Source organism: Chrysemys picta, chromosome 22 (genome assembly GCF_011386835.1).
Source record: "Chrysemys picta bellii isolate R12L10 chromosome 22, ASM1138683v2, whole genome shotgun sequence".
NCBI classification, from domain to species: domain Eukaryota; kingdom Metazoa; phylum Chordata; order Testudines; family Emydidae; genus Chrysemys; species Chrysemys picta.
Window position 1 is genome coordinate 9,505,509 of NC_088812.1, and position 11,237 is coordinate 9,516,745.

At 54.7% G+C, this 11,237-nt stretch overlaps 1 protein-coding gene across 3 annotated transcripts in view; it reads left to right on the top strand.

Moving 5' to 3' along the window:
- The window catches only part of MCOLN1 (mucolipin TRP cation channel 1), a 32,542-nt gene extending 22,328 nt beyond the window's left edge, over positions 1-10,214 (top strand). For 2 of the 3 annotated variants that reach the window (XM_065576316.1, XM_065576318.1), the window contains 4 exons: positions 143-265; positions 1,321-1,527; positions 2,951-3,081; positions 5,036-10,214. In XM_065576316.1, the coding sequence (XP_065432388.1) occupies positions 143-265; positions 1,321-1,527; positions 2,951-3,081; positions 5,036-5,072 (498 nt within the window). In that variant the 3' untranslated portion in view covers positions 5,073-10,214. Of the gene's footprint in view, positions 1-142; positions 266-1,264; positions 1,528-2,950; positions 3,082-5,035 lie in introns of those variants that run through there. The other variant, XM_065576317.1, reaches the window with a different exon arrangement.
- Positions 10,215-11,237: the final 1,023 nt, after the last annotated feature.

The following is an 11,237-nucleotide window of genomic DNA, read 5'->3' on the forward strand; positions in this document are numbered from 1 at the left end:
CGTGTGGTGACTGGTCCCATTATCCCTTGGGGATACCCAGCTCCATCATGGTGTCCCCTTTGGCGTCTCCTGCTGACTCTGGGCGCCCTGGTGGAGAGTCCCTGCACTATTAGTGTTTCACAATCACATCTGTCTTCCCCAGATTCTCATAGTGACCATGAGAGTCGCCCTCCCCAACGTGATCCGCTTCTGCTGCTGTGTCGCTGTCATTTACCTGGGCTACTGCTTCTGCGGGTGGATCGTACTGGGCCCGTACCATGTCAAGGTACCATGGGGCACTGTGCCATGTTGGGGTTGGTTGGGGAGACCAGGTCTGCAGCTGGGAGTGTTGGGGGCACTGTACCAACTGGGGGGGGGGTCAGACTGTAGCTAGGAGCATGTGGGGACTGTACCATGTTGTGGGGTCCGGGAAGGGACTAGGTCTGGGGAGGGGACTGTACCATGTTGGGGGCGGAGGAGGAGGTTTGGGTGGCTAGTAGCATAAGGGGGCAGGTCAGTGTGTCTAGGGGCATTGAGGAGGGGACTGTACCATGTTGGGGGGCCAGGTCTGTGTGGCATGGGGCACTGGAGTCATGCGTTTGCTTGGGTGGAATTCCAAGTCCCCAAGCCAGAGATCCCAGAGCCTTGGAGTCTCCCGCTGTGTTGGTGGTAGGTCTGCCCTGTAAAATGGCAATAACCCTCCAGGCACTGCCCTGCTTTAGGGGAGAACACAGCCAGTCTTGATCCCCATCCCAGTCCCTTCAGTGGGGGGAGATCCGTAAGGAACCTCCCAGTGGAAACAAAATGCAGGGGGGACAGCAGCCCTTCCCCCAACACCCATCTGGCATCGGCCTCTCCGTGCACCGTGGGTAGCAGCAGCAAGGAATCCCCCTCTGTCCTATTGCACTGTTTAGTGCAGCATAGGGTCTGGAGCAGGTGAGGCTGCTACAACTGAACCTCTGGCCCATGGCTTGGCTTGGCTCTGCCAGAGTCTCTGCTCCTGGTCAGGCAGCACCAAGCAGCGGGTGGCGAGAGAGGCAGGAGGAAGTGAGGCAAGCAGGAAATGGGAGCCCTCAGGGGCCTGTTCCTGTTGCTACCCTGCTGGGTGATGTTGGCTAGTCCCTTCCCCTCTCTGCACCCATTTGGGGAAGGGGGCTAATGGCTGGATAGAGCGTAGGGCCCTTTGCTATGAAGGGGGAAGATCTGTGTTGGTGGTAGCTCTGCTGCCATTGAGCCTAGATGGTCACGCAGCGCTGCTCCAGCTCCCCATGTGGCTTTGCTCCAGGATCTGCCCGGCCACACCTGTACTCAGGGGCTTGGCTCTCTCTGCCCTATGTGCAGTTCCGCTCCCTCTCCATGGTGTCCGAATGCCTCTTCTCCCTCATCAACGGGGATGATATGTTCGTGACCTTCGCTGAGATGCAACAGAACAGCTACCTGGTGTGGCTCTTCAGCCAGCTCTACCTCTACACCTTCATCAGTCTCTTCATCTACATGGTGCTCAGCCTCTTCATTGCACTCATCACCGGCTCTTATGAGACCATCAAGGTCAGTCTGGGGAGTGCTGCCTTCCGTGGGCTGCAGGCTTGTCAGAGCCCGAGAGCCATGTCCAACCTGAATGAAATGGACCTTGTCTCAGGTTCCCTCAGCCACCTCCATCTTGGGGTGGAGCACAGCATGTTGGGATGTGAAGCCTTTCCAGCAGCGAGTATTGTGAACTCCATGGGCTGCCCTGTTAGTGGTGCCAACGGTGGGGTTAGTTACCCAATGACAGGTGCATGGGGTAGGACACGCCCCCTCCCCCCCCCCCGGCCTAGCTGCAGCTGGCAGTCATCGCCTCGGGACGTGGTTTGGAGACAGCTTTGCTTGAGACCATAAACACTTGTGTGCCTGAGCCAGCCCGTTCCCAGTACGACCCATGGGCTCCACCAATTTAAATTCAAAGTGGCACCACCTATGGTCCCTCCGGCCCTAGCACGTCTGGCAGTGCTGCCGTTGCCCTGTTGCTGCCAGCCCTCTGAGGACTATGGGGAAGGATAGTGAGGGCCCTGGAGCCTGCCCTCATGGGTACTGAGTAGGGAAGCCCTCTCTGGGGAGGCTTTAGCTTTCTCTTCAGTTCTGTGGAACTCTTCCTTCTAGGCCTGGACAGAGCTGTCCCTAGGGTACGACAAATAGGTGCGACCGCCACAGGCCCCATGCTTTGGGAGGCCGCTGTGCTCCATACGTGCTGACTCTGTGGGTGCCCAGCACCCACTGGCAGCTAAGCTCTCCCTTCCCCTCCCCAGCGCCTCTCACCTGCTGGTGGCCTCGCTGATCTTTCCTCCCCCTCCCTCCCAGAGCCTCCCTTCCACTGCCAACAGCTGTTTTGCTATGTCCAGGTTGGCTCTGGGAGAGAGGGGGAGAAGTGGGGACTGGGTGCGCTTGGGGGAAGGGGCGGGAAGAGGTGGAGTGGGGGTTTGGGGGAAGGGGTGGAATGGGGGCGGGAAGAGGCAGGGTGGGGGTTTGGGGGAAGGGGTGGAATGGGGGCGGGAAGAGGCAGGGTGGGGGTTTGGGGGAAGGGGTGGAGTTGGGGGTGGGGGGCTGATCTGTGAGGGGTGCAAGGCCCAGGACAAGACTGCCCTGGGCCTGGAACATGAGCAATGCAGGCAGCATAGGGCAAGCTTTCCCTAGGCTGCACCGGGACATGGCAGGGTTGCCTGTGAGGTGAGGGGATTGTTTCTGGCCCATCAGATCCTTGGCTTCTGCTAAGATCATCAAGGACTCTGCTAGGCCATGGTCAAGACTCCAGCATGCCCTGATCAGCCTTCAGAGCCATTAGTGCCCTGGATTGGCTCCCCCTCCCAGTGTCCCCAAGAGCTCCCTTGCTGCTGCGAGGAGGTAGGAGGCCTCTGGAGGGAGAGGCCTCTGGAAGGGGTTCTCAGGCCAGGCTTGGTAGGCAGGCAGCCTGACTCCTCTCTGTCCATTTCTGCAGCACCAGTGTGAGGGTGATGTGCCCATCACACAGCTCCACATGTACATTGCTGAATGCAAAGACAGCCCAAGGTCTGGCAAGTTCCGCCGTGAGAGCAGCTCCTCCTGCTCGGTCTTCTGCTGCTGCGAGCGGTACGTATGCAGGGCGGGAGCCAATATGCTCCCACGGCTGGACCCAGCAGGCTCTGGGGACAGGATGGGCTGAGCCACTCTGCTCTAACCCCATTCTAGTAACTCTCTAGGGTCAGAGCTGGGGGTGGCTGTTAGGAGTTGTGGGGGGGCAGGGATGGTCCCCAAGTACTAAGCAGAGAAGTGAACTACACTGGTCAATAGAAAGGGCTTTAGAACACACTTCTAGATTAAACAGTAGTAAGTTACCAGGACCAGCTGGTGTTCCCCCAAGAGTTTTGAAGGGACTCCAAATGTGAAATTCAATTCAGTGTTACTAACGGTGGTATATAATCTATCACTGAAACAAGCCTCTGTTCCAGATGATTGGAAGGTAGCTAAGGTTGCTAATGTAACACCGATTTCTAAAAAAAGGTTTACTGGCCAGGATCACTTCTGGAGCTTAACTTCAGCGCTGGGCAAGTTGGTAGAAACTGGTAAAGAACAGAATTATCTGACACCCAGAGAAACATGATGTGTTGAGAAAGAGCCAACATGGCACAAGAGGCATGACTAGGAGGGGTCAGCAAGCATGTGAGTAAGGGCAAGCCAGTGGATAGCGTACTTGGATTTTCAGAAAGACCGACAAGGTCCCACCAATGGCTCTTAAGGGACTAAGTTGCTATGGGATAACTGGTAGGGCCCTCGCGTATCAGTCACTGGTTAGACGATAGGAAGCCAAGTGTGAGAATAAATGGTCAGTTTTCAAAATGGAGAGAGTTAAACAACGTGGCCCCCAAGTATCTGTACTGGGACCTGTGCTGTTCAGCATATTCATTAACGATCTGGAAAAGACGGTGAACAGTGAAGTGGCAAAGTTTGCAGATGATACAACATTATTCAAGATAGATAAATCCAAAGGAATAGGCTGGAAAAAATAATCCCAACTACATCTATATAATGATGGGTTCTAAATTAGTTGTTACCACTCAAGAAACTTCAGCTCAATGCACAGCAGCAGGTAAAAGGGCTAACAATGGTAGGAATTATTAGGAAAGGAATAGAAGATATCATCCTCTGCTATATAAATCCAAGGTGTGCCCACACCTTGAATACGGTGTCCAGTTCTGATCTGAAAAGGGTATAGTGGAACTGGAAAAGGTTCAGAGAAGGGCAGCAGAGATGATAAAGACTATGGAATGGCTTGCACGCAAGGAGAGCCTAAAACGATGCGGGCTATTCAGCTTATAAAAGAGATGATTAAGGGGAGATATGCTAAAGCTCTGTAAAACCATGAATGGTGTGGGAAAGGTGAATAGAAGTATAGCAATGGACTGTGGGTTGGGACTGAGGGGCACTGGCAGAGCTGGGATAGTAGGGGGCTGTGAGTCAGGACTGGGGGGGGACCAGGAGACCTGTAATCTTAACAAACGTATTAGTCCTTTGCTTTCGTGAGCTCCATGTCAAACTACCGGCAGGAGCATACTTGGAGCCTAGAGATGGGAGGCAGCTTTTGAGTCCTTCCCCAGCTGGTCCCTGTGACTTGGGATGGAAAGGGACACCTGCACAGATTGTTCTGTCTGGGTATAAAACGGCCTCTAACATCAGGCTAAACGGCAGCCAGGTCAGTCACTAGCAACCTGCGCAAGAACCCCCTGGCCCAGCCCTTTCTCTGCAGCAGGCATCACTGCATGGGGAAGTCCTCAGCGCAACGTGCTGTGCAGATCGGCTCCTGCCTGAGCTGTGCAGCTGGCACCAGGCTTGTGGGAGGGACAGGATGCTTCCAGGTGTCGCAACTGTTGATTTATGGTGCAGGCCAGTCCTCGTGCAGCTCTGAGCTCCACTGTGCTGCATGGCAGCCTCACGGCCCTGGGGCTGGATTCCCCCTGCCATCAGCATGCCCGCTGGTGCGTGTGCCAGAGGCCAGCGTCTGGCTGGGGCTGTACCGCTCACACCGTTTCCTCTGCTCACCCTGCAGGGCGCCACTGCAGGACAACACACTGGTGGTGAATTGACAACGCAGCTGGGGGAGAGCCTGACCTGTGTACCTGTGCGGGAGAGCGCTCTCTGCTGTACTGCTGGGGAACTGAGCCTTGTACGTGGAACTGCCTGGAGGGGATTGGTCATGGGGACAATCCCAGCCCTGCGACCGCACCCCATGGCAGCTGCCTCCCTGGCTGGACTTCAAGGACTGTTAGCAGGAGTGGGGCTGTGTGGCCCCCAAGCAGAGACATGGGTGAGCTCTGTCCACCAAGATGAACCCTGGATCTGCTGAGTCAACCCTTAACCTGTAGCACCAGCTGGGCTCTGCTCAGTGTGTACTGGCCACATGGGCTGGAACCTTGGGCCACAGCTTTTATGTAGCACCTTCTTTATTTACCTTCTGGCTTTTACCAGGCTGTGAGATCCGGAGGGGGGAGGAAAAGGACTGAGGACCCCCCTTTGTCGCTGGCGTGGCTCTTCACATGAAGCCATGCGAAAATGGAACTTGAATGAGATGAGCACTGCAGTGATGCCAGCACTCTTGTCCCAGGGCAGTGCCACCCCTCAGCAGAACCCTCCCCTGTCTCTTGCAGCCTGGGGCCCAGCAGAGACTGTTGAGTTTATGTAGCGGAAGGAGTTCCCTTGATGGAGCCCTTCCTCCCTTAGGCAGGGGAAGCCCAGCTTTGCAGGGGGCTAGGAGAGTTTGGGAAAGATACTGCTCTCCAGACCCCCCTCTCCTCCCAGCTGGGAACTGGTGCCATCCCAGGGGCTGTGTTCTGGGTACTCTGTCATTCTGCATCTTGCTTTTTCCAGTCTCCGCTCTCTTCTGACTGCTGGCCTGTCTGCTGCAGAGATGCCCCACTGAGTTGCGCTGTGCTGGGTGCTGTCTGCAGCCTGAACACTTGATAGGCTGGGTTTAGTTTTGAAGGTGTTTTTTAAAATGTTTTCAAGCTGCCTCTCCCTCCTCTCCCCCCCCCCCCACATGCCATCCCTGGGGGGAGGGTGGGGAGGGCTGGGCCCTTTCTGCTGCTGTTTAAAAAAGCCTTTGGGGCTTTTATTTTTTATCTACCTTTAGAAACCGTCCGCTCTCCCCTGTTCCTACTGGAGGTCTCCTTGGAGGAGCAGAGAGTTGGGAGGGGGGTATGGCTTCTGCCTGCCGATGAGGGAGGGCATGCTGGGGCCTTGCACAGACCTCTTCCACCTTGAGTGGCTGGCAAAGCCTTGGGTTCTGCACCAATCCCTTCCTTTCCAAAGGGCTGTGGCTGTTGCGCTCTGATGTCACAATTCTGCTAGACCCCAAGCCCTTCAGAATCCTCCAGCGCAGAGAAGAGGGGAGCCCTGGTTTCTGATGGAAATACCCGTGGGAAAGGACAGATTCTTTCTGTGCCAGTAGCGGCATAGCCCCAGGGCCCTTTTCCAGTCACCTTGCAGTTTTAATACTTTTTAAATCATGTTTTTTTAGGACTCACTGCAGTGAAGACGCCAGCCTCTCCTGTGCGTTGTTTGCAGCCGGGCAGTAGTGTGTGCGCTGAGAATGGCTGCTGGCTAAGCCTCTGTGGGGTCAGATCTTTCCCCCTGGGCCTTAGAGGGGTATGGCCAGCCTCCACACCCAGAGAATAACTCTGAATCCTCCAGGTCCAGGGCCTGCTCTTTGTTCTAAATCCCTCTCACATTGCCAAGGTCTCTAACATCCCCACGAGCGGCAGCAGAACCTGCCTCCCCTGCCCACAGCCTCTCCACTCTGTTTGGCTTGCGCTGTTACTAGCGAGTACCTGGGCCCGGCAGTGCAACTGCCCTTCCCCAGAGGGCTGGCAAACAAAGGAAAGTGGATCTTCCCTTCCTCACCCACTCTCTGGGGGTCCAGCCAGCTCCAGTGTGAAGACGCCTAACAGCTTCAGGTATAAAACATGCAGATGGAAAGGCGCAATATGAAGGGGATGGCAGTGGTGGTGATGTGTGGTGCACACATAGTTACATGCTGCAGTGAAAAGTGGGCCGTGTCCACACTGGGCGTAGCTACACGTGAGTGAAAGGCTATGATGGGGGAGGCCGAGCCTTTCCCTGCAATGGGCAACAGCAGCAGGACACTACTGTGCTAAAAACAGCAGTGTAGACAGGGAGGCACAGCTTGGGTGAGTAGGGCTGTGTGGGATATCTACCTGAGTACATACCTACCCCCTTCAGGTGTGTCTTTACCCACCTAAGGCATGCCTCACGGTCTACACAGTTTATAGCCATGTGAAGGGGGCTACATGCTGCTGAGAGATTGGGGCAATGTAGACATACCTTTAATGGTTTTAAGCAGTCTCCGTTCCTTTAAGGCCTTGTAGCTAAAAGCACAGTGGGGGGAGATTGTGCCTCTGGTACCCAGCGAGAGCCCCCATAATCTATAGCTGGGCACAGGGACCAGATCTCCTTAGGCTTAGTGCCCCCCATCTCCGCTGCAGCCTTGGTTAGCTTGAGCTCCAGGCCCTGGCTGTCTGTTATCTGTGCCAGAAAGTCAGGCCTGCCACCTGCCTTGTGCACTGGGCTCTCACTGACCCACTGTGCGGAGAGTGAGCTATAGGCCAGCCCTCCTCTCCCAGCACCAAATGGAGCTTGTGTCCTATGCAGACTGGGAAGGCCCCCAGGGCTGGGCGTGCTGGAGCCCAGCTGGAGTCCCTGTGAAACGGGGGGGGGGGGGGAGGGGTGTTGGACAAATTGGCAGCAGCCGGGCTTGGGACAGACTTAGCAGAATCCTGCCTGCACCTCCTGTGAAATCACAAGCATGTCCACCACACTGAATTCACGTACAGCCTGGAATTCTGCAGGAAAGCGTTTCCAGCAGGGTCAGGGCTGTGGGCTGGCGGCAGCACAAGGAGCATTTAAATCTTCCTCTGGCAGAGCCCCTCACTTAAGAAACTGGCACCTCGGGCTTTGGAGGGTGTACACTTTATGGTGATGGGGTGAGTGTAGCCCGCTTTGGAGCTGGCCTGCAGCCCCTCTCCCGGGTCAGGACTGCTAGTGCTGGTGATGTCAGTGGTACCTGCTCATCTGTTGAGGGAGATCCAGGTTCAAGCAGGTCCGTGGGCTGCTGAATGCCCGATATGAATCCCCATGAAGAGGAGTGTGGCTGGGAGCCAGCCCTGGTGTTGGTAGTTCAGATTGCGTCCGTCAACGGATTGTGCTTCAATCAGACTGTTGCCCAAACCCTGGTCAGCTCATGCTGCAGCAGGCAGCTGGGTTCCCAGAGGCCTCCCTGCCTGATGGCTTCTCCCAGCAGTGCCATTTGTGCAGCATCTCAAGTGGGTTCCCCTCCCCACTTGCTTAGGGTGTGGCGCTCTTCCTATTGACTTGCAGGAGGCCGAGTGGCTTGTACATGTTTTGTTCGGCTTGGAGCATTGCCACCTGTGCTCAACGCCTGATGTCCCAGGGTTGCAGTGGCTCTGGCTGCACTCGGTGAAAACCCTGCACTCTGGACCACGGGCGCTAGACCCAGGCTGCATGGAAGGAAAGGTAAGAGGGGTCTCAGGGCTGAGGCTCCTTTCCCATGTGCGCACTCTGACCATTGCTGCTCTGGTGGGAGCAGAGTTAAGCTGACAGGAGAACGTTTGAACAGTTCCACTGGCCCTTCCACTATAGTGTCTCTTCCCCCTGCTGAAGGGCCTGGTGCACAGCTCACCTAGGCCCTAGCCACTGCTACCTGTAATCTGCCTCCTCTGTGGCTGGCAGAGGCCTGTGCTGCTGGAGCTGGCCGAAGGGGCTGTTTACATTGCTCTGGATGTGTTGTCTCATGGGCTGTTGGACAGGCTGGGTCAAGGGCATGTTTTGTAACAACACAAGCAGCTGTTCCCCTCTGGGAGCTGGCACGGCGACAGCTCAGCATTATTAGTGTCCCCTCTCCCTCTTGGAAAGCTCCACTGAATACCTGCCTCCTGCAGCCTGTGCTGTCCCTCTGCTGCCTGCATGGGCCCCTGCTGTTGGGGAGGAAGGGGGCCCTGTCTCTAACAAGCCCCTTGCATTCAGCCCTCTCAGTAGCTCCACATTGCTGTCTTTTCCCCCTCAGTGTAATGGGCTCATGTGTCAAACCCCTTCACCCCACTCTGTGATCCTAGCATGTGGCCCTGCTAATAGGGCCAGAAACCGAGCCTGGGTCTGTGTTCGTCTGTACAGGATGCACCCTGCTCTAGGGCCAGGACTGCTGTGCTGGGGACAAATTCTTGCCAAGCGTGTCTTCCCTACACCCCCCAAGCACAGGGGCTGTCCCTCTGTCTGCATTGCTGCTGGGGTGATGAGCTTATTACAAGCATCTTTGCACTGATGAGTTGGTGCTGGGGGAAGACAGTGATGAGGCATCTTTCAGTGCTCCAGCTACAGAAAATGATCCTGGCTGCTGCCTGCCTCTGTCTGTTCATGCAGCCCTTTCCTCCAGGGGTTGGCAGTGCTGCTGATTTGTGACTTTAGTGTGAGCCTTGCAATATTTGGTGTGATTTCCCCCCCCCCCCCCCTTAAACTCATAGCATCATGTGCTGTCGGGGGAATCTCAGCTTTTGTTTTAAAGAGAGTTTCTAGCCTTCCTGGTTGTGGAGAAAAAGCCTAAAGGTTCAGAAACCAGCATGTTTTGTGAAAAACCCTAAGTCAGAACCCTCTTGATGTGGGGGGACAGACTTGATTTTTGAAGAGGTGTCTGTGTGTGGGTGAGGAAGGAGGCCACACTGGGTTGGGACTGGACCTTTTCATTAGTACATCACTACAAACTATATGAAGCTCTATCATGCACCTATGTCTTGGAGTGTCACCTACCACTGACCTTTCACCTGCTTTCCTGGTGATGTGGGACCAGAACGCTGTGTGTGCCACGGGCATGCACAGTCTCTGGGCAGGCACGCTATGGGGCTGTGGAGCTGCCAGCACACTACACCCTAGAGCCAGATAGGGCTGTTTGGCTGCTATTGTAATGCTGGTACTACTACACAAACTGCCCAGTGGCTGATGCCTTCAGGTGTGCAAGATTGCACGTGCCCATGGACCTCTCTCACTTTTGGCACGATACTTGTTTGGATTGGGCTGTGAAAGCTAAAGCAGCCCTTGTACTTCTGTTCATGGCGGTGGGCAGCACTAAGACTGGGATTGGTGTAAATAGTGTCACTTGCAATTGTCACTGGCAATTGATAAATAAAGGCAATCTTGGAGAAGTGGTTGTGTTCTCTGGGGGGTGTTCGCAGCTGCCTTGCTTCTTAAGGGCAAATTGCACCAACTTTGGCTTCAGGGAGAAGTGAGTTGTCTGTTTTTTAACCTAAAGCACTTCTCTTCCCCCTCTCCTTACATAACATAAAATCATGGGTGTGGCTAGGTAAGTTCTGTGGTGCCCTGAAGCGCTGTGCAGATGCCGCCGGCACTGCCATGGGTACTGTGGGCTGTAACAAAGTGGTATCTGCTGTCCAGGAGATATTTACAGCCAGCCAGCCAGCATCACTGTCTAACTACACTAAACTGCCTTGTGCAACCCAGCACGTGCTCAGCTCTGACCATTCAGCCAGTGCAGGTTGTGTATGAGGCATGAAAAAAAGCCACTTGTCACCATAGTGATTTTTGTTTGTGTCCCTCCTCAAACAATAAGAGCCTATTTTAAAAGCATCAACTTCTGGATCCCACAAAGCTTGTCTGATGAGGTCCCCTGTCCCTGAGCATGTCCGCTTAGGCATGTGGAAGCTTGGGGGTTTGTTGAGGGTGCTGGCTCTGGGGCAAGTCATGACCCCTTTATGTAGGAAGCCATGGGGACAGCACCTCAGGACAAGACATCTCCTTGGCAACAAAGTAATAGCTACAGCCTGAGGGCCTTTTATTTCCAGGGTAGCGACTAAAGAAGAGGTTTCAGAGTAGCAGCCGTGTTCGTCTGTATCCGCAAAAAGAACAGGAGTATTTGTGGCACCTTAGAAACTAACACATTTATTAGAGCATAAGCTTTTGTGGGCTACAGCCCACTTCTTCGGATGCATATAGAATGGAACATATATTGAGGAGAAGAGTTGCAGGTCAGCGGATAATCAGCTGAAGGTGCGCTCCCTGTGTGTTACTCTAGCCCAAAGGGCTAAAATAATCCTGAGATGCAGAAATAGGGGCCTTTTAAGTAGTAGTAGACAGGATATTTTATGTCTAAATTTGGCAGCGGGGTAACTGCTGCTGGAATTTTGTCTGGTTCTGGTGTCTACAATTTA